The sequence below is a fragment of the Balaenoptera acutorostrata genome, chromosome 12 (genome assembly GCF_949987535.1).
Source record: "Balaenoptera acutorostrata chromosome 12, mBalAcu1.1, whole genome shotgun sequence".
In the NCBI taxonomy this organism is placed as follows: Eukaryota; Metazoa; Chordata; class Mammalia; order Artiodactyla; family Balaenopteridae; genus Balaenoptera; species Balaenoptera acutorostrata.
Window position 1 is genome coordinate 58,282,022 of NC_080075.1, and position 24,558 is coordinate 58,306,579.

The window sequence follows — 24,558 nt, forward strand, 5'->3', positions numbered from 1 at the left end:
AAGAAAGATACACAGGTGGCCAGTAAGTACATGAAAAGATGCTTAACATCATTCATTATCAGGAAAACACAAATCAAAACCACAATGATATAACCATTTCATACCCAGTGGGATAGCTATAATTTAAAAGGTGGACCATTACAATTACTGGGGAGGATTTGGAGAACTGGTGAAAATGGAACTCTCGTACACTGCTGGTAAGGATGTAAATGGTACCGCCACTTTGGCAGTTTCTCAAAAGGTTAGCATAGAGTTACCATGTGACCCAGCAGATTCACTTCTTGGTATATACCCAAGAAAAGTGAAAACATGTTTACACAAAAACTTGTATGGGGCTTCCCTGGTGGCGCAGTGGTTGAGAATCTGCCTGCCAATGCAGGGGACACAGGTTCGAGCCCTGGTCTGGGAAGATCCCACATGCCGCAGAGCAACTGGGCCCGTGAGCCACAATTACTGAGCCTGCGCGTCTGGAGCCTGTGCTCGGCAGCAAGAGAGGCAGCGATAGTGAGAGGCCTGCACACTGCGATGAAGAGTGGCCCCCGCTTGCAGCAACTAGAGAAAGCCCTCGCACAGAAACGAAGACCCAACACAGCCATAAATAAATAAATAAATAAATAAAAATTAAAAAAAAAAAACAACACTTGTATGTGAGTGTTCATAGCACCATTATCCATAATAGCCAAAAAGTGGAAACAACCCAGTGTTCATCAAATGATGAGTAGATTTTTTTAATGTGGTATATCCATTCAATGGAATATTATTCAGCCATAAAAAGGAATGGCATACTGATACATGCTACAACATGGGTGAACCTTGAGAATGAAAGCCAAATGGAAGAAGCCAGACATAAAAGGCTGCATGTCACATGATCTCATGAATATGAAACATCCAGAATAGGCAAATCCCTAGAGACAGGAAGTAGATTAGTACTTGCCTAGTGAGGGAGAATAGGAAATTACTGTTAATGTGTATAGGGTTTCATTTTGGAGTCATGAAAATGTTCTGGAATTAGGTAGTGGTGATAGTTTCCTACTTTGTGAACATAGTAAAAACCACTGAATAGTACCTTTAAGATGGCGAATTTTATGGTATGTGAATTATATCTCAATAACAGGAAAATTAATTTTTAGAAATGTCTTAAAAGTTTATCATTTGGTCACCTTTGGAGGTTGCTATGATATGAACTCATTCTGCACACTGGTAAATTTATGGGAATAATTCTGTACTAACTGATAACAGAATGACCAAATAGCTCATGAAGGAAAGCTTTTTTTTTTAATGGTAGTTTTTCTGAAAATTGTAACTAATTAATGGTAGAATATCACTAATTTGCTATACCTACTGGAATAAGTAATGATAATCACTGGCTACTAATGAGGGAACTTGAATGGATCAGGCTGGTAATCTGTTTGATCCATCTTAACATTACTAAAAGACATTATGTGTCTCCTGCCTTCAGCCTATCAAATCAAACAAGGGAGTTTTCTTTCTTGGTTGGGGTGGGGGATGGGTGCCCATTCACTTTGTAAAACAGTCCTCTACAGTTTTGATAAGGTATGCCTCAGCAGGCATCGTCTTTCATCTCCAGACACTCCTCTGTTTTAAGTTTACTGCTTCTGGCAGTCTTTGTCAGAAAGTTTGGTTTAGGGCAAGATGGAGTTTGTGTTTTGATTTTTCTTTTCTTTTTATGTTTTTGTATGATTCTTGAGAGGCGATAGGGTCCTGGATGACGTTACCAAGTCATCTTGAACCTAAGGAGTCTTTGGGAACCAAGTCAATGGCCTAGGTGAGAGATAATCAAGACCTGAGCTAGGACAGAGGTGATGTTGATAGAGTAACAGGACAGAGTGATGTGTTTGGGGATATTAGGCAAGGCACACAGTAGGGACTTCATTAATGTTTGTTAACTGTTGAATGGACATAAGTGAGTTTGTCCAATTTTAGGGTTTTATTGCAATTATGGTATGAATTGTGCCAGTGTATCTGTGGTCCATTTCAAGAGTTACCACACATAAATTGAGTATCTGTGGTCCATTTCAAGAGTTACCACACATAAATTGAGTCAGTCATGTGCTTCTAGAGGAGAGGTTGCAAACTGGTGGCTGATAGGTCAAATCTGGCCCACAACTGTGTTTTATTTGGCTTCCACAATAGTTTTTTTTTTTTCCTTTAATTTGTTGCCAACTTTTCAAAATAGATTTCACATAAAAGTTGGGGTTTCTGGCTTCTCTTGAAAAAGCAGAAGATCTGGCAACACTGGGCTTACATTCCCATCAAGGCAGCAACTTCAGCTGAAGCTGAATAGTGACTGCATTAGACCCAATCCTCTGCTGCCTCTGTCACTCACTGCCCTTATGGGCGTTTGAGTTGTGATCCTTACTGCAGTAGTTTCAGGAAGCTATCTTCTAAATCCTACATTGTTACTTTTAACTACCTTTTTTCTTATATTGCTATTTAACACACCATATGACTCCTATCTAATTAGAATATAAGCTCTGTGTTAGCAGTAAGTGTGTGTGTTCTATTTCTGGACATTCTCCATGGGGTTGGTATAGGGCCTTCCACACTATAGGGAAGTCGGTATATATTTATACATCTCTACTCTGATTTGGCAAGGTAATTGAGGAAGCCCAATATCCCATGGCTTTCAAGACATTTTTATGATGTAGGAAAGCGTCTTGACACATTGGTTTGGAAATAGATCTGCTTTATTATTACCATTTGAAGAAATGATTCATGTTTATAGTTTTTTCTTCTTATTTCTGTGAACCAGTTGCCTCAGATAATCTTAGGGTTAAAATTACTTTGTTAGGTTACTGCAGTTGTGTGGTTAATAACATTTTGTATATGATATTAAATATTTTCTTGGCGATATTAATAATGTGGATCCTTTGAGTTAGGTCTGATAAGTATTTTCTCATAGGTAAATGATTACAGAAAATAAAAGGGAAGAGCTGAGCTCTTTCTTGGGATATTCATCATCAGAAATGATGTGGGAAAATGAATTTATTGTTTCTTTTTAAGTGTTATTTAATGATACAAGTACAAAGAGATAATGAAAACAGTTGCTGGTAATATTAGAAGTATAGGAAAAAGCTGTGTTGTGTGCATGTGGTTGGATTGTAGAGCTCAGTTTAAGAGGAAGTCATTGAGGTAATTACTATAAAGTTATTGAAAATTGTCTTCCTTTATGGACATAAACCACATCTTCTTTAGCCCCACACTAGGCAACCGGGTAATGATTTTGAATGTCTAGTTTGAACATTGTAAATGTTGGTTTCTTTTCACACCATGAATATTTCTTAACCTTTATTGTGTATCTATTTTTACATTAGGTGAGAAATTCATCCACACTTCTCTTCAGTACATTGATCACAAGAATATTTGGAGTTAAAAGGGGAAAGGATGAACTTTCCAAAAAAAATAGGTAAGCTTCATCTAATGCTAACTTTACTTTTTTACAAAATATTGTCCTGGCCAAAAATAATTTTTGGAATTTTGCTTACTTTTATAGATTCATCTAGAGCATAAAACTATAAAAATACTATGGTAAATTAACCTATGCTGCCAAATTCTAAGCCCTTGGGCAAAAATATCTACTGTTTAATAAGTGGACCTTTCAAAGCAGCAAAAATATATATATCAGAGTAGCAAGGGCTGAAATGTAGAGCTTGTTTCTCAGTGCAACAGCTAAAGTTCGTTTTTTTGTTTTGTTTTGTTTTTGATTTACATCTTCTTCACGTATTCCTGAAATGTCCTATATTGCTTTTTCTTGATGTGTCATCACTTACTAGCTTGTGCAATATCTTTGCTTTTATAGTAACTGGAAGTTTAAATGTTTATAGTACACTCATCGGGACATGTCCCAGATTACTTTTACATTAACCTCTAACCAAGGGGAGCAGTTACGGATGTTGGTCACACAGAATAAACAATGCTTTTTACTTTTAGGTCTTCGGTGTTATGTTTACTCTCTAAGACATTTTCCTCTTAAGGTTTTTTTTAACGTCTGGGAAAAAAACTTACTGAAATATTTTGATTATGAGTAATTTTTAGATACAATGCACAAGTTCTGTTTGTTTTTTCAAGAAGAGAAGCTTTGAATAGCTGTTTCTTTAGCACTTAGAAGGGTTTAATGTTAGTCTAGTGGCTTGCAGTTGTTAACACTAGATGTCACTGTCGCTGCATGCTTAATCATTTCTTAACTTCATTTACTATATCTGATTTGGCCCAGTGGTCTTTCTCTTGATGCTCTAGAGATAAATCAGGCCCTATTCCTCTCCTGCCTAAAAAAGTTGATGATCACACTTTTTTTTTTTAAAATAAATTTATTTATTTATTTATTTTTGGCTGTGTTGGGTCTTCGTTTCTGTGTGAGGGCTTTCTCCAGTTCCGGCCAGCGGGGGCCACTCTTCATCGCGGTGCGTGGGCCTCTCACTATAGCGGCCTCTCCCATTGCGGAGCACAGGCTCCAGACGCGCAGGCTCAGTAGTTGTGGCTCACGGGCCTAGCTGCTCTGTGGCATGTGGGATCTTCCCAGACCAGGGCTCGAACCCATGTCACCTGCATTGGCAGGCAGATTCTCAACCACTGCGCCACCAGGGAAGCCCCTGATGATCACACTTTTAAGTCAGGTTTTAAGCTCTCGTTTATTAAAATATATTTTCTTGTGATGGAACTAAGTCTTAGGAATGAGAAAATATCATGAAATAATTTTATGATGCACTGTTGGTAAATCTAATGAAATCTACTGGTAGTTCTGAATTGTTATTTAAATTGCTATTTATCACCCTATAAAATTCAATAAATATTTAAATGGAAAGCAGTTGGCTGTAAGTGTGAATTCCTTGAGTATACTAAGGAAATACTAGAGAGTTTTTTTTTTAGCTGAGTTGTATTTCTAATAATGGTAACATTATTCCTTTGAAAGGCTGATTGTAAGTTTTACTATTTAGCTGGTTCCTAAATAAATTCTTCCTGTCACTAGTTTGAAATCACTAATATTTGTTTCTTTTTAGCTTTGCTTATTTTGTTAATAATTCAATAAAGTGCTGAGGTTTAAAACAGTTTGGTCATATTATAAGGCCATGATAAATAGTGTATAAATAAAATATGGGGTTATCAAACAAGTGAAATTAATGTTTAAAACTGAACTCGAAAATGAAGAAATGCTTTTTTTCCCTTTTACTTTTTATGAAGTGAGTGATTCTTGGATGTGTATACAAATTTTACTTTATACAGGAGAAAATGATCAGATTCATTTTATGTAGGTTGCATCTGAAGGAGGGTGGAGGAATGGCACAATGAAACCACACTGTTGTAATCTCTTTGCCACAGCTTGCTGATGTGAACCTCCATTATAAATTCATTCCTCTTAAATAGGAAAGGTTACAAAATATATAACTTTCCTAGAAAGAGGGAAATAGAATATTCATATAATTGTCTTGAATAAAGCTGAAAAGTGAAATGAAGGTATTAAAAAGTTAATTATTTTTAATGTGATAAGCATTTTTGGTAAGAGTTTTTATTTCAATAACCTGAAGGTTAGTATATATCATTATATATACAAGGCTTCTGTTCTTTGTTTAACCCTTAAAGAGTATATTTCTCGGCAGCACCCACTAGATTTGCTCTGCAAAACCTTTAGTGTCTTAAACTTGCCATTATTTGTAATGATTCTTCTAGCTGTAGTTTGTTTAATGATGTCACTTTTGGGTGAAATGTTTATATACCTGTCCGCCACAATATTAACTCCCCGTGGGCAGAGCCTTTTGCTTCTCTTCTGTGTATGTATCATGGGCACTGTAAGAATGCTAGTAATAATGATGTCTTATTGGTTGGTTACTCAACCATTGAATAACTAAACTCAGCCAATGAGACCTCATAGGCCAGTGAAGTCTACTTTCACAGCCACAGATTGCTCTGTGCACAGTCTTGCAAATGTGCGCTCTTGATCAGAAGGGAACTGGACAGAAAAAGAACATCTGCCTTTCCCATCTAGTGGAAAAATAGTCTATCCTGGAGTAAACAGACTTGGTTTCTAAGCATTTTGCTACCACTGGAGATGACCTTAATAGACTCCCTTACCCGCTTTGCACTTCAATTTCTCCATCTATAGACCAGGAATAATAAGATCTGTGTTCTGTACACATAGGGCTATAGGGAGAATAAAACAAACTAGTAACAGTTCATTTTCTTTTAAAATATTGGAAGTCCTATGCAATTAGAGATGTAGTTTGCTTTTCCTCTGTTACCACTTCTATTATTGTACTCATCTCATTGTCTTACAGTTCCCCTGTGCTTTTGGAGTACAGGGTCAGTATCTTATCCTTATTTTTGTATGCCTGGTGCCTAGCATAGTGTCTGGCATGTAATGGCCAGAAATACTTGCATACTGAATAAGCAAATTTTGTTACTAGATGAGAGATGAGAAATCTGGTTTCTACTCCTGGCTTTGTTGCCATAGACCCTCCATAACCAACTGAAACAAGTTAGTTAACCTCTCTGGGCCTTGGTTTTCTCCTCTAAGATAAGAGATTTGGACTATCCTTGAAGTCTCTTTATTTCTATCAAATACTAAGCTGGGCTTTATGTAATTGTTACTAGAATTATGAGTTTGGTAAACTGCTATGTTCCCAGTGCCTAGAACAGTACCTGCTTGGTAGTAGGGACAAGAAGTTCCCGTTTCATGTATAAAGAAAGGAGCAGAGGTTCTGCCTTCTCCCCATTTATAAGTATATAGAGTATGCTTGAAATGATTGGACTCTAGAGCTCACTAGCCTTGTTCTAGATGTGTCTTTTGGATTATGAAGAATGAGAAAACATGTTTCACTTGTTTGTTTTAAATAATGGTATTACATTTAAATTTTCTAAAGCTCCTTTCCTTTCTATTTATTACCCCCGGACTGGCTTGGCCCGACAGAATGAGTAATTGATCCTTTGTATTGATAGAATCAGAAGCTACTCAGCTCTGTGATGTGGGGAGTGTGCTGGGCATTCCAAAATAGCCTCCATCTGCACTGTGAGTGGGCTCACCTTGGTAGTTCCTCATTCCTTACAGGGTAGGAGCTAAACCAGTGTGATCTTTAACTCTAGGTCTTTCTCTTTAGCCCCTTTTTGTATTAACCTTCAACTGTTCTATTCCCAGGTAAAGAACAAATATCAATATACACGTAGTAGTCTGAAAAGCTTTATTTTAGACTTTGCCAAAGCTTCATACAGGTGCTCAGTGTACAGAGTGTTCTATAGCTCTTGTTCTCTCTTCATTTTAAATCAGTCAGCCAATAAGAATTCGTAAGCATTTGTCATGAACTCAATATTGACACGGTGGAGGAGTCCATGAGCAATATAAAAGGTGGACCTTGTTCAAGGAGCTTACGTTTCAGCTAGGGAAACGAGAACTGTCATCTGTTGTGAAGCAGATACAAATAGAAGACAACATACAGTAATCAGCTGCACAATGTGGTCTGAATAATGGCTGCGTTAGAAATTCACTAGTGGGAGAGTTGAGTGGAGCACTTGGGGGGACTGTGTTTCTTATAAAGCTTTGGGGATGAGTAGATTTGGGGTACATGGAAACAGGTAGGTTGAAAAAGAGGAACAAAAGAATAATAATCTTGTTTTCAGTGTTAAGTACAATCTCAATTCTGTCTTGTTAGAGAGAGCTCATATTCAAATTAATAGCTTAGGATGATTTAATACAGTTTAAGAGGAAAATGTTTGTAAAAGGATCACCAGGTCCAAGTAAAATTATTTCTAATGACTATGTTAGGAGATGTTAAATTGTATTTGTTTTATTTTCCAGGGTACAAATAACAGAGAATTGCTTTAGTTATTTCCCTTAACGTCTTAGTGGTGTGAGTCTGGAAGGATCCTCTGAGGGACATCTAGTCTAGTCTAGCCCCTGCTTAGAGACAGATTTTGAAGCAGTTTCCAGACAAATTGGCTTCTCTCCTGTTCTTCATGTTTTCTAGGAAAAGAGATTCCACAAGTTTTTGTGGTTACCCACTCCATTGTTTAGGAAAGAATTGGATTCTCAAAACTAAAATTGGGAGCTGTAGGACAACTAGGTTTTTAAATTTTAGAGAATGTAATTATTAGAATTCAGAATAGCTTATTTGCTTTGAACTACATAGTAGTTTGTAGCAAGTGCCTATTTGGCCAAACTGAAGATCAGAATTTTCTTTTGACTGTGGCCAGGATAACCTTAACATCCTCAGACCCAATGGGTTCTCGTCTTCTCCATTTAACAAGCATTTATATTGCATTTTCACTCTGGGCCCTCTGCTGGGCACTGGGATCCAAAGATGAATCAGACATACTCTTGGCCCTAGGGAAACGGACAGTCTAATGAAGAATATGGCAGTTACCTGCGGCACTACAGTCTCTGTTCCACTCGTGTAAAAGGAATGGAGAAGTTGTGAAGGGAGATGGCATATCCTTAGCGCCTATTTGCGTGCTTGGCATGTGCCAAATTCTTTATAAGTGTCTATTTTAGCCTTCATCACAGCCCTGCAGAGTGGATAGAGTCATTCTAATTTCACACAGGAATAAACTAGGGTTGGTGAGATTGAGTTATTTGCCCGAGGTCATACAGCTAGAAAGTGGTAGAACTAGAACCCAAATCCAGCTACATCTGCAGAGCACATGCGGATTTACCCACCAGCACACACAGCCCCTTATGAGCAGTGAGTCACTTTTGAGAGTGTGGCTTTAGATTTTACATCCTGAGACTGTGGGAAATGAGGCACTTCACCAAAGTCTCAGTGTGGAGCCAGGACTCTCACATGTTCCATGTGGCAAGTTGATTTTAAGACCTTTTTATTACCCCCAATAGGATATCAGTGTGGCCTGTAAGCCATTTATTTACCTCTATAAAACTCTGGTATTTGATGATAGTTTGGTGCTATGGGGAGAGGATTTGGGGGTTTTGTGATAATCTTTGTCTATTGTATGATGTCTTCTAGGCTTAACCTAATGTTTTTCCAAATCTCTGCTTATAATTTTCATTCATATATTTAATAATGATTATAATAATAACCATTATTATATTAGTTTTTATATTTGAGAGGACATAAGTAGCCATCCAGTCCCATTCTCATTTTGCAGATGTGAAAATTGAGGTGCTCAAGGTCACACAGCTAGTGCTGGAAATAAAGTTAATGGTTACTTTTAGCTTACAGTAAGCTCAACTAGAACATTTAAAAATTTTAGCTGATTATTTATAAATGGAGTTTCTATTAGCAACAATAATACTAGTTTGGATTCAAATAATTTGAAATTAAGCTAAGAGCCCCAGTGTTTTGATACGGTCTGGAGGTATCATTCAAGCGTCTTCCACAGTTGTTTACAGAACATTCAATCTGGTTCTTTAGGCAGAGTAGGTAAATGTGTATTCTTGGAGACTGAGAAGTTAAGTACAAGTCTTGTGTAACCCTTGTTGAGAAGTTCTTAAAATCAGAATTAAGTCTATTCTGACACTTTGGCCTACTGGAGAGTTTCATGTTTCAAGTTTTTGTTCATTCTTAGGTTCATGGATCACAGGTAGGAAAACCACAAATAAAAATTTTAACCAAAAAGAAGCTCTTAAAAAGAAATATGTTCATGAACTTGAAGTGGGAATTAGTCATTGTGTTCTTAAATATTGACTCTTGCGGGGACGAAGTAATCTTTGTTCCTAAGTACTGCTTCAGGCCATTGCCTTCTTTAATAACTAAGGCATTGTTGCTTTAGTTTGAGCATGTTCTATGGAATTTTGGCAATGCATGCATCCTCTTTCTGCATCTCAGTAAAAGCATGAGTAAATATTTTTTCTTAGCTTTGGTATTTTTGTAGCTTACATTTTATATGAACCAGACTAATATAATGTAATACCAGGATTACATAATTTAGGACGTCAGGATTTCTTCCAGGACTCTGAGATAAAGTCTTCATTTATCAGGGGTTTTACAAGCAGTATTTGTTGCTCATTCAATACCTGTAGAGAAATACCACAAAGCTCTTTTCCAAATGAGAAAATGGAGTCAAAGAGGTTAAAACCAGAGGGAACAGTTTCTTTAGAACTTGGATAATATTTCTTCTTTATTCAGAACTTTGTCCTTATAACTATTGATTTTAGTAATGGATAGTTTAGAAATTCCAGGAATTTTGAACTATTCTTGTTACACACCAAACTTTTAATAAAATACAATCAATAAAATTTTTTCATTGAATATTTACTATGTGCCTTGCCACTCTAATATGTACAAAAGTAGTTTATGACATGGTCTTGGATTTCAAGGATTTTATCATTTAATGAGAGAGAAGACCAACATGTGAGCTAGCTTAGGAAAAATGAGTATCAAACTCTGATATTGTCAGGGGATGAGGGGGTCAGAGGAGGATGAGGTCGGGCTTCGTGCAGGAGTCAGGCTTAATCTGGATTTGAAAAAATGGGTAGGATTTGAATGGGTAAAGACGAGGATGTTGCATATAAGGTTATATAGGCATGAACAAAGATATCGAGGTTGGAACACATGTTGTATATGTCTGAGAAAGTTAGAAGATAAACCAGACCAGGACTGAAAGCACATGATGGAAATATTCATCCGTTCATCCATTTAGTCATTTATTCCTAGAGCCAAGGATTCACTGACCATCTATTCTGTGTAAGCACTGAACCATGTTCTGGGGCTATATCAATGAGTAAAACAAATAAGCCAAGGAGACTGGTTTGAATTTTACACAACATTATGAATCATTTATAAGTTTTAGTATTGGAGTATTCCACGATAAAAGCATTGTTTTAGGAATCAGTTGAGAAGTGATTGCATTCTGTGTCCCCCGCTGGTAGTAGTGGAGAATATGATGCAAGACCCTGGAAGAAAGTTACTTAGGAATAGCTGATACTCTCTGTAGATTATTAAAGCTCGGTTCCAGCTTGGTATGGTTTTTTTTCAGCATTTATTCTTTTTGTTACTTCTAAATTGAGTAGTGGCTATATTAGAGGGGAATATGCCTTATGTTTTAAGGATTACTAGCTTCCTTAAGATATTAAAAAGATATTTAGTGAAAAGTAAATTATAAAGTCAAGTAAGTTTTGGAAATGCTGGATTAAATAAAAATTTCTTTATGACAGGACTTATCAGAACATTTAATATGCTACAGTGGTTTTTGTGTCTCTTCAAGAGTGGGATATAACATGCAGTATTTCCCCAAGTTAAAGAACTTATATCTGGGGAATTTATATCTGGGGAAGTCCACCAGATATAAATTTAAAATGGTATCCTGGCATATAGTAGGTGGTAAATAAATATGAATCAATGAAAATTTCATAATTTTAGACCTTTTAAAATCTTATATTTAAAGTGCCTCTTTGGGGACTTCCCTGGTGGCACAGTGGTTGAGAATCTGCCTGCCAGTGCAGGGGGACACACATTCAAGCCCTGGTCCAGGAAGATCCCACATGCCTTAGAGCAACTAAGCCTGTGCACCACAACTACTGAGCCTGCGCTCTAGAGCCCGTGAGCCACAACTACTGAGCCCGCGCATCACAACTACTGAAGCCCACATGCCTAGAGCCCATGCTCCACAACAAGAGAAGCTACCTCAATGAAAAGCCTGCGCACCACAACAAAGAGTAGCCCCCGCTCGCCACAACTAGAGAAAGCCCATGTGCAGCAACGAAGACCCAACGCGGACAAAGATAAATAAATAAATTTATTAAAAAAATTTAAAATACATAAATAAAGTGCCTCTTTGGGAGAATGAACTTTATATCCTAAATCAGTTTCTTCTACCATTTTGTCAGAAGAAGATAACGTCCATTTTCCCAAAGCCTTGATCATTGATAATGGGGGAAATAGGGCCTACACCCTGGTTGATGAACTGATCAGCAAGGTCAGTACCAAGCCCATCAGGGTGTGATGTATATGTGTGTGTGTGTGTGTGTGTGTGTGTGTGTGTGTGTGTGTGTGTGTGTGTGTGTGTGTTGGAAAGGCAGGTAGGGAGAGGGGAACAGAACAGTAACCAGCTTTGAGATATAATAGGTAAGGCCTTAGGATCTACTAGGATGGCTGAGTTCTGTACCTTTGGTCTGTATGTCTTGCTAGCAGCATACCCTGTTGTTGTCCTTCATCTCCCAAATAACAGCTTCATTTGTTAATATTTAAACAGAGGCTTGAAATAATTCAGACTTGAAGCAGTTAGAATGCTTTTGGCTGCAAGTAGCAGAAAACCCAAATCAAAATTTAAACAATAAGGAAAAGTTATTATCTCACATATAACCAAGAAGTTTTAAGGGGGATTGATTCGTTCCTGGTTGATAACGTCATCAGAGACCCAGGTTCTTTCAGTTTTTTGCTGTGCCATCCTGGATGTGAAGGCATTGGCCTCAGGCAAGCGTCCTTCATGGTTTCAAGATGGCCACAGTTCCAGCCATCACATCTAGATGCAGTAGATGCAATATTCAGTGGCCTTGTGGCATCCCTATTTCTTTTTAAGAATGACAGCACCACCTCTTGTCTGTGCTCCCATGCTGTCAACTCCACACTCTACAGACTTTCCTTAACATCTTTTTGGCAGAGTTAACATCTTAGTATGCCCCAACTTATCCCTGACGAGGGAAATGGATCCACCATAATTAGCTTAGACTAATTAGGATTCTCCAGTTGGATCTGGGGTTGGTGTCAGCCCTCCCTGAAGCATATGACTACTCAGAGAAGGGTGAATACCCAACCAAAGTCAAATACTGTTAAAGGAAGGATGGGATGAGGGAATGGATTTTTGTTAGGTGACTAATGATGTCTGCTGCTACATTCTTCTAGGCTATCTCAAAAGCTGTGAAAATGTTAGGAAGATAAATAATAATATATGTAGTATTCTAGCCTAATAGGAAAGTGTATTTTTTTCCTTTATTTGTGCAATTCCTCCATATAATTTTTAAAAGATATGACGTAGTAAAAGTGTCTGGATATGTGGTTCTGTATAATTCGTTTCTGAAGGCAAGCCTTCATTATAAAATTCTCGCTCAGGAACAAAGTTTTGTCTTCACACATGAAAAAAGTTTTGTAGAGCTTTAAAATAGAGATGCTGAATAAAATACAATGACTTTCTAAGTCAGAAAATGCTGCTCTGCAATATGAAATATCTCCCTGATTCATAGCTAATCTCTAACAAGCTAACAGAATGTTAACATTGTTTTTTATTATAAACTCTAATTCACTTTGGAATTTGACCAATGTATATTACAACATTGATTTTGTTATTGTAGGGCCAAATGGTGTGAAGTCAAATGATCTTTCTAAGTTTATTGGAATTGGTACTTAATTATTTTAATTTATTAACCCAAAATCCCTATTCTATTTAAATTGAGCATAGTATTTTAATGTCGGGGCCTCTGAATTCAAATTAGGCCAACTGTCTTGAACAATCTCTCTTTCTCTATCTGCCAGGTTTTTTTCTTTTCTGTCTTTCCAAACTGTTAGCGTTTTATTCTGTACAAACTGCCTTTATAGAAGTGGAACAAGAGTCTGTCTAGGTCAGGGCAGACCAGCCCGGCTCAGCAGAAGATGGGGTCAGACTGGCTACATTTGACAAGGATCAATAAGTCTGATCCAGGTGCTAAATCTTGGAGGTCTAGAATTTTCTACTCTATAAACACATTCCTAGAGCCATCCATTGCTCCTAATACATCTTTGTCTTTCTTCTGTTTATCTCTGTGGTGACTCTTGTGAACAACTGATTTAGATACATATAAATGGTCAGTTACACACTTCCTCCCTTTAATTCACTTGATCCCCATTTTCACCCCCTACAATCCAAGCCCTCCTTCTAGGCCACTGGTTTCATTTTTATAGTTGGTGGTCTGTTTAGATGGTCCAACATTTTTTTTTCTTCATCATTTATTCAACAAACATGCTTACTACGTTCAAGACTGAGCACTGAGAGGAGTATAGACATTTATAAAATATGGTCTATGTATTTGAAGAATAGTGGAAGAAGTGAGCTAAGACTTCAACTCAACTGTAATGCAAGGTGGAAAGCCATGAGTACTCTGTTAGCTCCTTTCCTCTCTCTTGGGGGGAGAGCCTGCATGTGCCACTCCTCCCATTTCCTCTCTTCCCTGCCACTGCGTAATTGCGCCTCTGCAGAGCTCACACTTTTCACACACTCATCCTTTCTAGACCCTTCCTCCTTCCCATCCCAGTTCTTCTACCATTTAGGCGGGAAAGACTCATGCGACCATTTCTTTATCTTGCCTTTGTTCTATCTGTGGGACAAGCAATGATTCAGATCATGACGAGTAAACAAGAGGGCAGTATTAGTGATATGCCTCCCCTATCTGTATTTGGAAATGAAATTCTCTGTACTAATAGAACAGTGTCACTGGCCTCTGACGGTGGTGAACGCCCCCTTCTTCCCAGAAACACACCACAAGTCATCATCTCTGTCTCCTTTCTGCATTTAATTAAGCCAACTTAATTTTCCTTAAGCGTCAACATTTTAGGGAAGTGAAAGAGAACTTCTCTTTCAATGGTGTTCTCTTGCTTCGATTAGTTACTAATACTGCAATAACATAGGCTTCAACATTTTATCATTGTAAAAGTATAGTGTTTCAAAGGGGAAGTAAATATATTTTCTGTGGGTTATCTGCAGTGCCACCATTTATAATATTTATGTCTTTGGAAAACGTATTTCAATTGCCAGATGATCATTTATAAGTTGTAGCCCTTTCTTCAGATGGACATATCATTCTCAAATACTTGCTTGTTCTTTTTCTTCATGTTTTCAGCCCTGACTGCCTTCAACATTGTGCTACCATGCACTGCCAAACTGGTTGGTTCACCCATGAAAATTGAATTCCAGGGGATTCATGGCATTTTCTATGGAGGTTTCTTTCTCTGGAAATCTCTTCTTGCCCCCACCCCTAATTAAATTGAAATGTAATGATTTTTCTTGGTTTTGTGTATCACTCTTTCTAGCATTTTTTTAAATTAATTTATTTTTATTTATTTATTTTTTGGCTGTGTTGGGTCTTCCTTGCTGTGCGTGGGCTTTCTCTAGTTGCAGCGAGCGGGGGCTTCTCTTCATTGTGGTGGGCTTCTCATTGCAGTGGCTTCTCTTATTGCATAGCACAGGCTCTAGGTGCACGGGCTTCAGTAGTTGTGGCACGCGGGCTCAGTAGCTGTGGCGCACGGGCTTAGTTGCTCTGCGGCATGTGAGATCTTCCCAGACCAGGGCTCGAACCCGTGTCTCCTGCATTGGCAGGCGGATTCTTAACCACTGCGCCACCGGGGAAGTCCTTCTAGCATTTTTAAGTAACATTCCTTATGATGGACAAATCATGGTTAACTTAATAATTCTCTTACTATTAAATATTTAGTTTTCCCCTAGTTTTTAAAATATTTTTAATAATGGTGTGGTGAGTATCTTTATTTTAGGAAGTGTTTTAACATGTAGGGTTATTTCTTATGGATAGATTCTCCTTGGTGTGATTTCTTGGCAACAAAGTAATATAACTAGTCTTCAGATTCTTTTTATATATTGTCAGATTTCTTGATAAATTAATCTTGAAAAAGTTTCCCCTTGTCACCTTCTTACTCAGGAATTTTCATTAGTTCTCTGTTGCCCATGGTCTAAGGTCTCTGCCCCTTTGATTAGCCTTTGTGCTTTTTGTTAAACCTTTTTTTGTTTTGTTTTAACCAACTCTCTACCATTGAGCATTTACAGTCCATCTTATTTTTCCACACTATGCAAAGTGGTACAGGGAATAACCTCATACATTTTAGCTTCGCCCATGTTTTTTGGATTATTTCTTTGGGATAAATGATCAGAAATGGAAGTAGAGTTAAGGAATATAAACATTCCATGAAACTGATAGCCAGACTTCTTTTAAATAAGATATCAATTTACAAATTTGCCAGCACATATAATCTTTCTAGTAGTGGGTATTATTCTTTTTTTAATGCAAATTTAAAAGAATGTGTGTGGGGGGGAATTACCATGTCGTTTCAATTTATATTGCTTTTCTTACTAATAAGGTTGAACATTTGCCCACATTATTTGTTGGTTAATTGTATTTTCTTCAGCTTAGCTTTCAGGGCCCTATATAATTTGAACCTGCCCTTTTCACCTTATCTCCTGTTAGTCGAACCCACAAATATTTATTAAACTTCTACCAACAAATACATATACTCTAATCAAGCTAATCTGCCTACCATTCCTTTGAGATTTTCCTTTTTGTTGCTTTTATTCATGCTTTTTCTGCTCCTAAAATGCTTGTCCCTTCTCATCTACTTATCGTATGCTGATTTTTCCCATCCTTTGAGATTCAACCTGTATCTTTTTTCCTCTAGGAAGTTTTCCCTGACCTGACGATGGCTTCCTTGAGAGCAGGGCCTGTGTCTGGTGCCCATTTTGGCCCCAGTACCTTGTAAAGGGTCTGCCTTACATAGGAGGCAAAGAAATGATCTATTGATGTTGCTAAGAAAATGCATGTTGAGCTAGGCAGCTCTAGATTTAACTTCTGGCTCTGACTTTGGGCACGTTTAGTCCCTTGAGCCTCACTTTCTTTATCTCAGCATCATCGTATACTGGGGATGATACTAGGATCTGCCTCCCAAGTTGCTGTGAGGAGTAAGCATGGTAATGCTCATAAAGGGCCTGGTGTGGTGATGCTTGGTGTATAGGAGGCTCTCTTTCAGTGAGAATTGTTTTTAAATTAACTGAACGAATAAACTGGTCATCCCAGCACTCACTGGTCTCCATTTCCTTAGGCCTCTTCCTGGTGTACCCCAAATGATGTGTGCCGTCTCTTTCTTGTGGTGGTACTGCTTCTTATGAATTAGTTAGGTACTCTCAAATCAATTCCAAGTTCTTAAGGGGAGGGATTGTGTTTTAAGTTTGATGTATATCCTAAAGCACTGTGTAAATACAGATTGGTTAGGTATAGCTGAGTAGCTTTGGTAGCAGTGAAAACGAGGGCAAGGCAGTGATGAAGACCTCATTTTCTGTTTTTTTACTGAAACCTTTACTGGACCTTTGCTAGAAGAAATTATTTCTCCTAGGGCCTTTAAGAAATGTTTACTTTTGTTGCTTGTTCAGCCAAATGGAGTTAGTTATTCAGTAGAAAATGGTAAAAATATCCAAATAACACCACTGGATTTCACTTTTCCATATAGTGTTTCAAAGTGTTGTATTCATTAATATTTGTGAGAAACCTATGGTTAATACCACAAGAAGTCATAAACTAAACCAGATTTCCCCCCTTTTTAACTTTCACATGGCTTGGATTAACAACAGTGTTACTCCCTAATTTACACCTGGGATTTAAAAACCCTTCTCAAAATGCTGAAACAATGACTCATATTTAGTCACCATGTGACTGGGTTATTTTCATTTATTGAAAATATAAACAACAAAAAACATCCTGGATAAAGAGCTCCATGTATTTTAACTAGTGACAGATGCTATGATCAGAATTTTCTACTTAAGTCAGGCATTTTTGACATACACCTCAAGCCTCGCAATTAAGCTTTATGCCTTTCCAAACATAACAGTTAACCAATAAACCAAAATATCAGCCTGGTCTGGCTTAGCTCAGCGGTCTTTTGATTTCTTCCAGTCTGTTTGATGTGGAGGCTTATTGAGATTTATCTATTGAGCTGTTCATAGTTTGTAGGGCTGAGAGCACTGGTTATATTATATAAGATTCCATTAGTGACAGTAGAGTGTAGACAGTCTCTACAGTGTAGATAATTTAGTCAGTTGTGCTGGTCATGGTTTTGTTGAAATTTTTAAGACTTTTGTCAAGATTTTTTTTTATTAATTCTCAGTGATTTTCGTTATTTCCCAGTTTATACTGTGAGCCTCAAAACAGATGTAGTTTGATTGGTTCAATTTAGTAGAAAGTTTTTAAACTTTCAGTAGAAATCTCTATGTAGATTGAAAACTTTTCCACTTATTTGGACCAGTTTATCCACAAGGGAAATAAAAATTAAAAATATACAGTAATCAATTATAAATACTTGGTATATGGGGAGTCAGATATCATTCCATTGTATTGTTTGTGAAGGTAATAGCATCAGTATACCCAACTTTATAACATAAAAGCTGCAAAGGACTTTCATATACTTATGTCATGTAATCCTTGTTTGGAATACTCAATAAGTATTATTGTCCTCATTCTAAATAACACACTTGGAATTTATATTATTAATTTGCTACATGTCTCATATCTAGTATGAAGCAGAGCTGGTGGTCAAATTCAGATATGACTCCTAATCCAGTTATTTTTCCATTACATTAAAGCTTTTTGTTCTGTAATATACAATATTTCTAAAAGTAACAATGTCCTGCCAAACAGCTTTCCACTGGTTTTATCACATCCTCTTTCCTAAGAAGTAGATTAAAATTACTCGTATTTACCCTGCTGGAGATAAGAAAGTAAGATTATATTGGAGAAATAATAAAACTTATTCATTCTTTCTGCCTCAGTTACCACATGTATCGAATGGGGGAAACAACTAGCACTCACCTCACAGGGCTTTGGGGTGGAGTAAGTGAATTAATACATGCAAGGGGATTGAGTGCCTGGCATAGAGTAAATGATAATACATTTTGCTATTATTGCCATTCATTTACTCAGCAGTGTTTATTCACCCGTTGCTACACGCCAGGTAATGTACTAGGTGTTGAAAGATAAATGAGTCAAAGTCTTTTCCTTTAAGGGTCTCACAGTCAAGGGAAGGAGACATACAGGAAAGTACACACCGTTGGCATGAATGTTCTGTAGAGGCATGCAAGGAGAGATTTGGAAGCGCAGAGTAGGGATGAGTACCTGCTGTCAGAGGAGGCTTCCTATAAGAATCAGGGCCTGAGCTTGAAGGATAAGTAGAAGTTAGCCAAGAAAACAGTAGAGGAAGAAAAGGGAGCCAGGAGGACAGATGACAGTGGTAAAAGGTTGGTGTGAACACGTTTGTTCAATCCAGGATTTCTTGAAGACTCTAATATGCTGATAGGTATTGTGACTTTCCAGTCACAGTATAGTTACTCGCTTAAAATGTTGAATTATGGAATCCTTTTTATGGAGTAGTTTATGAAGAACTATGTTTTAAGGAACACACTTTGGGAAACTCTGGATAAACTGGGTGGTGAGAGGTGAGTGCAGGTCAGAAAGAGGGTAGGCAAGGACAGTGGAGAAGGGCATGTTGATTAGAGATATTAAGACAGTCGGTGTAACAGTATTTAATGAAAAATGAGGAGACCACAGAAGAGGAAAGATAATGAGATGATGGCAGATTTGGGGCTTGGGACAGTGTCTGGGGCTGATGGTGCCATTTACAGAGGTGAAGATTTAGGAGGAAAAACAGATTGGTGATGGATGGGGGAGATACTGAGTTCAGTTACTGTATCTGTTCTGAGATGCCTGAGGGACATCCAATGGAACATACTCATCAAGCAGTTCAGTATCCTAGGTCTGGAGCATATGAATGAGCTCTGGGCTGGACAAAGGAGTTGTCCGTGAGAGATGGTATTTTATGCCAGAAAGTGAATGAGAGAACCCAGACGGGTGAGGATAGGCTCCTGGGGGCATCACTGTTTAAATGATGTGTGGAGAAAGAGGATCTCTCAGCAGAGATTATTTCGACAGTCTGATATTCTTTGGGACATGTTTGTCAGTTCCCCTGTGCCCCCCTTTCAAGGTCCATGAGTATTTTGTTTTGTTTTGTTTTTTTGGAAAGTGTCTGACTCCACCCATGCAGGAAATCTACTCTGTGGGCCACTCCTCCCAAGACTCTGGGTAGTTGTAGAAAGAGGCACTTCACCCACACCCTAAGCTCTCTGCCGTGAGTGTGAGATATCCCGCCCAACCCTTCTGAGCCCAGAGGGGGAAGGTGGAGCCATGTTGCACTGTTAAGTTTTTGAGTGTGAGGTCCTTCAGCGTAACTGGAAAAATCATGAAAGAGAAGTATTCCACTGGATTAAACAAGTTCAATGGATTTTAATTTTCCTGATAAACTATTATTAAGAAATTGTTTTGGAGATTTACTCTCTGAGTAGGATTAGCTAACCTACATTTTTCATTTGGATAAGTGATTCTTTAATTAGAAACCAAGATTTAGGGAATAGTTTCTCATTGCTTTATATAGTGTAGAGAAGGTATGTGAAAACGCCAAATGAAGGTTTTCCTCCTGATAGCGAGAAGCAGGGGAAACAAGAGGAAATTATGATATGTTAAGGGAAAGGATTCTGTTCATCCAGCGTGCCTGCTTTTATCTTCAATTCTGGAAGTCTCTGCCGGCAGTTTTTGTTTTGTTTTGTTTTGTTTTGTTTTAATTCCCTCTTCTTGTTGTGCGAAACGTTGCATATTTCTGGCAAAATGTTCATTACTGGCTAGGGGCGCAACAAGCAATCCTTTGCCAGAGAATTAAGCAAGCAGAAGTCTGTCAAAACAAATATTCTAGTTTGAAAATATAGTCCTGCGGGGGGGAAAGGGGGAGGGGTGGATAGTGGAGGAGGCCAGGGCATGTTCTAAGGCTGAGTATTTATTTCGTAAGAATTCTGTGTTCTGAAAGATTGTTGCTGGTAGGAGTGCTGAAGAAAACAGGATTGTGGTGCATTAAACTTACTGATGAGCAAGGATGGACTTTCTGGGGATTTTTGGTTTGCTCTTGTGTTTGGTATGTAGCTCTCATAATGACAGCTTTTGCTAAGAGTGAAACATTTTGGTAACAAATAGCCTTTAAATTTAATTGAAGAGGCATTTAACAAAAATGTATGTTTACATGGAAGATCTCTCAGTCCTGAGGATATTAAACATGTATAAACAAACATGCACATAAACACACAGTCCACTTCATAAGCATTTATTTGGCTGGGAAATGCCAACTTTATATAATTTCAGTCTTAAAAGTACTGGCCGACTGATTCAAAAAAGCAAAATTTGGGTTTTTTTTTTTCTTCCCAACTTTTCCTTGTATTTCTTCCTTGTTACTTTAAAAGAAAATCATTTCATAGAAGAATGATTATATAGATTGGATAGATGCAAGGTTTTGAATTTCTTTGCCATAGAGTTGCTTAAATCTATTATAAAGTTGCTCTTCAAGTTGGAGAAACATAGGCTGGCATTTGTGTTACTTTCCACTGGGATAGGGGTGGGATTAACTTTATTAAGCCTCAAGGATGAAAGTCCTTGCACACAGAAGTGGATTTTGAAGATTTCCTGACCATATATCTGCATATAACTGATGTTATTTTTTGAAAGAATTAAAAAAATAAAAGGTACTGCATTGTAATGTTGAAGTGAATGATCGAACAGAATGTATTCATAATAAAGAGAAGCCCTCAAAATATTATTAATGAAATACAGACCAGTTTATTCTGATCTCCTTTTGGCAAATTTTAGACTTGCTACCATAGGCAATTCAGGAAACACATACATGCCTTCTTCTAGAGCAGTGGGAGGAAACCCTGCTCTTTGATTCTGTGATTTGATATACTTTAGTTACTGGAAGAAACATTAATTAATGTACTTTAAAAAATTTTTTAGTAATTCAAAAGAATAATTTTTTTTTCTTGAAAAAAGGGGTTGAAAAGATCATGGTGCACCATTGGAATTTGCCTTCAGTAAATGTAACATTTGTTTTCTAAAGAATTATAACAACATACTTAAATTCCAGAACAGTAAGCAAAATAGCTTAAGTTCACTGACTTGAAAAAACATTCTTTTATACTGCACGGTTCTAAAATAAATACTTAAAAGAAACAGAGAGCAAGCCATTCTATCTTGGATTTCATTTTCCTTCAGATAGAACAGCTAGAACAAACATTCTTGCTAGTTAACATTGCCTGTGTTTTTATGAAGTTAATAACTGACCTGTCAATCACGTCCTATATAAATACGGTAGTTGAATGCTTTCTGCTTTAGAAGCACTTTTATTTACAAGAGCCGCCAGCCAAGATTTCCAAAGGACTCCACGGGCTGTTTGCTTTGATCTGTTTTGAGGGCTGGTCTCTTTATACCTGTTGGTTTGCTATTTATGATACCTTTGTGTAATCAGGTATGGGGAGAGCAGATGTGCAGAATAAACACGTCTTAAGGAAACCAAGGCTCAAGAGAACTCGTGTAATTATGCACCAACAGCTTTAAAAAGAGAGAGAGAGAATATTTTCTTAAATCAACTTAGCTGCTGTTATGACAAGAGAACAGATGTTGTGGTATTCACCCCAGAGAAGGAAAAGATTCTCTCTTAAGTCTCAGTTTATAATGAATGGAGGTGGTGTGTTTATCCCCACCCTTCAAACTGTTGCTCTCCTTTAAATTTGTAAATTGCTGAGATGTTGCAGCTCTTCTCAGTTGACTTTGACCTGTGACCTTTTTTCATTCTCTCCTTCCCTAGGAAATGTTTACCACATGTCTCTATCCAAATAATCAGCTCTCTGTGGGAAGAATTACCTTTGCATTTTGAACTGAAAATGGCTTTTAACATTTAAGGCAGGTTTCCGAAAGGGATGGCTTTTTGTTGTGTGTTTTATGATTTTGATTTGGGGTCCCCCCCCCCCGTCCCTGTACTGAGGGGACCTGAAAGCCAAATTCATCTTTGTATTCTCCCACAATGCCAAGCATAGTGCCTCTAAAAGCATAAGGGCTCAGAAATGAAAGAATGGCAGAAATTAAGAGAAACCCAAGTCCTTCGGTCTTGTTTCCAAAATGATCTGTTGATCATTTGGTTTCTTTCATCTTTCAATTAAATGTTGCCCTAATAATTCCTCTATGTTATATTTACATATTGCTTTTCTCTAGGAATCTGAATGTTTTAATACATTGGAGAGACTGTTAACTTCTATTTTACTTTTTTATTTAACTTTACTTTAAATTGGAAAGCTTCCCCTACTTTTTAAACTAGAAAATTTCCCCTCACTCTACAGTGCTTTTGGAGGGACTGATTTAGAGATTTCCAGGCAGTTGTTGTTCCCCCCTACTACTTTGGGAAATTCTCTTTATACTTTTTCATTCATATTGACAGTTTTTGGTTGGCAACTTTTCCTGTTGTGACACTGGCAGGAATCTTAGACTTTCTGTGGAAGAGTGCCTGAACATGTCCTAAGATTTAGAAAGCAGGTCTTTTATTAACCAGGGTTTTCTCCTTGCTTTCATAGTTGCTCAGAAAACTTTCAAAATCCAGTGTCTTTAACTGATATGATTGCTATTTATTTGGTTCCTTGTTTATAGTTTTTATTTTTATCTTTTTATGTTTTGCTTTTTCTTCCAGTTTTATTGAGATATAATTGACATATAGCACTGTATAAGTTTAAGGTGTACAGCACAATGATTTGACTTACATACATCAGGAAATGCTTACCACAGTAAGTTCAGTAAATCCATCATCTCATAGAGATACAAAATTAAAGAAATAGAAAAAAATTTTTTTCCATGTGTTGAGAACTCTTAGGATTTCCTCTCTTAACAACTTTCATGTTTAACATAGAGCAGTGTTCATTGTATTTATCATGTTGTACATTACATCCCTAGTGTTTATTTATCTTACAACTAGAAGTTTGTACCTTTTGACCACCTTCCTCCAATTCTAACTACTCCCACCTCTGGTAACCACAAATCTGATCTCTTTTTCTATGAGTTTTTTCTGTTTGCTTGTCTTTGAAGTATAATTGACCTACAGCACTATGTTAGTTCCTGTTACACAACATAGTGATTCAGTATTTCTAAACATTTCAAAATGATCACCATGATAAGTCTGGTTATGCTCTGTCACCATACAGGTTTTAAGTGCTAGCATCTATATGATAATCAAAGTATAAAATGCAGCCTCGAACACTGCATTTTCAGCATATTCAGCAGCCTTCCCCAGATAATCACTTGTCAGAGTAAAATCATTTTGTAAACTTGAGGGTAGATTAAAGCTTGGCTTTAAACTCTGGGCTCCGTCTACACAGCTTATGGGGTCAAAGGTGGGAAAGTCCTGGGGTCGCCTGGAGCCAGTGAGAGTGAACGAGTGCAGTCATGTCGCCTTTGTTGAGGCACAAGCCTCTAAAAGGTATGAAACGGCCCAAATTACATTTGAGCATCCTCGGGCCTTTGATTGCAGAACCTCTGTTGGAAGTTGAGCGGCACAGGGCAGCCCAAGATTAGGCCAGGGAAGCCATCAGGAGTAAACTGGAGTCAGCCATGCCCCAGACACCAGGGAGGAGACCGCCTCTCCAAATGATGTGCACAGGGACAGTTTTGAAAGTCCATGGTACTGCTTAGTTGGCAGATTAGCAGAAGGAAAGTCCCCTCCAATATTTTCATTTTGCATTCGTCCAAGGCTCAAACCTATAATTAAATTTTCTGAACAAAGACGTTATTAATACGCACCATCCAGATTGATGACCAACAGCTCTTCCTTCCAGGTCCATAAGAAAATCTGTAACGCTTAATGCAAAAATAAAGACACTAGTCAGGTTTGGGGGGAGGGTGAAGTAAGGTGTAGTTAGGACTGGGTTTGTCTTTAAAAAGTCATTTTCAGTGCTGTTGAAAATGAACCTTTCAGTGGTTGCTGCATTTACTCAAGTATATGT

The 24,558-nt window shown here is 37.6% G+C and overlaps 1 protein-coding gene across 2 annotated transcripts in view; it reads left to right on the forward strand.

Moving 5' to 3' along the window:
- Nucleotides 1-24,558, forward strand: part of THADA (THADA armadillo repeat containing) — a 314,299-nt gene that overhangs the window by 87,766 nt on the left and 201,975 nt on the right. For both annotated transcript variants that reach the window (XM_057557813.1, XM_057557812.1), the window contains exon 26: nucleotides 3,336-3,427. In XM_057557813.1, the coding sequence (XP_057413796.1) occupies nucleotides 3,336-3,427 (92 nt within the window). The remainder of the gene's footprint in view (nucleotides 1-3,335; nucleotides 3,428-24,558) is intronic.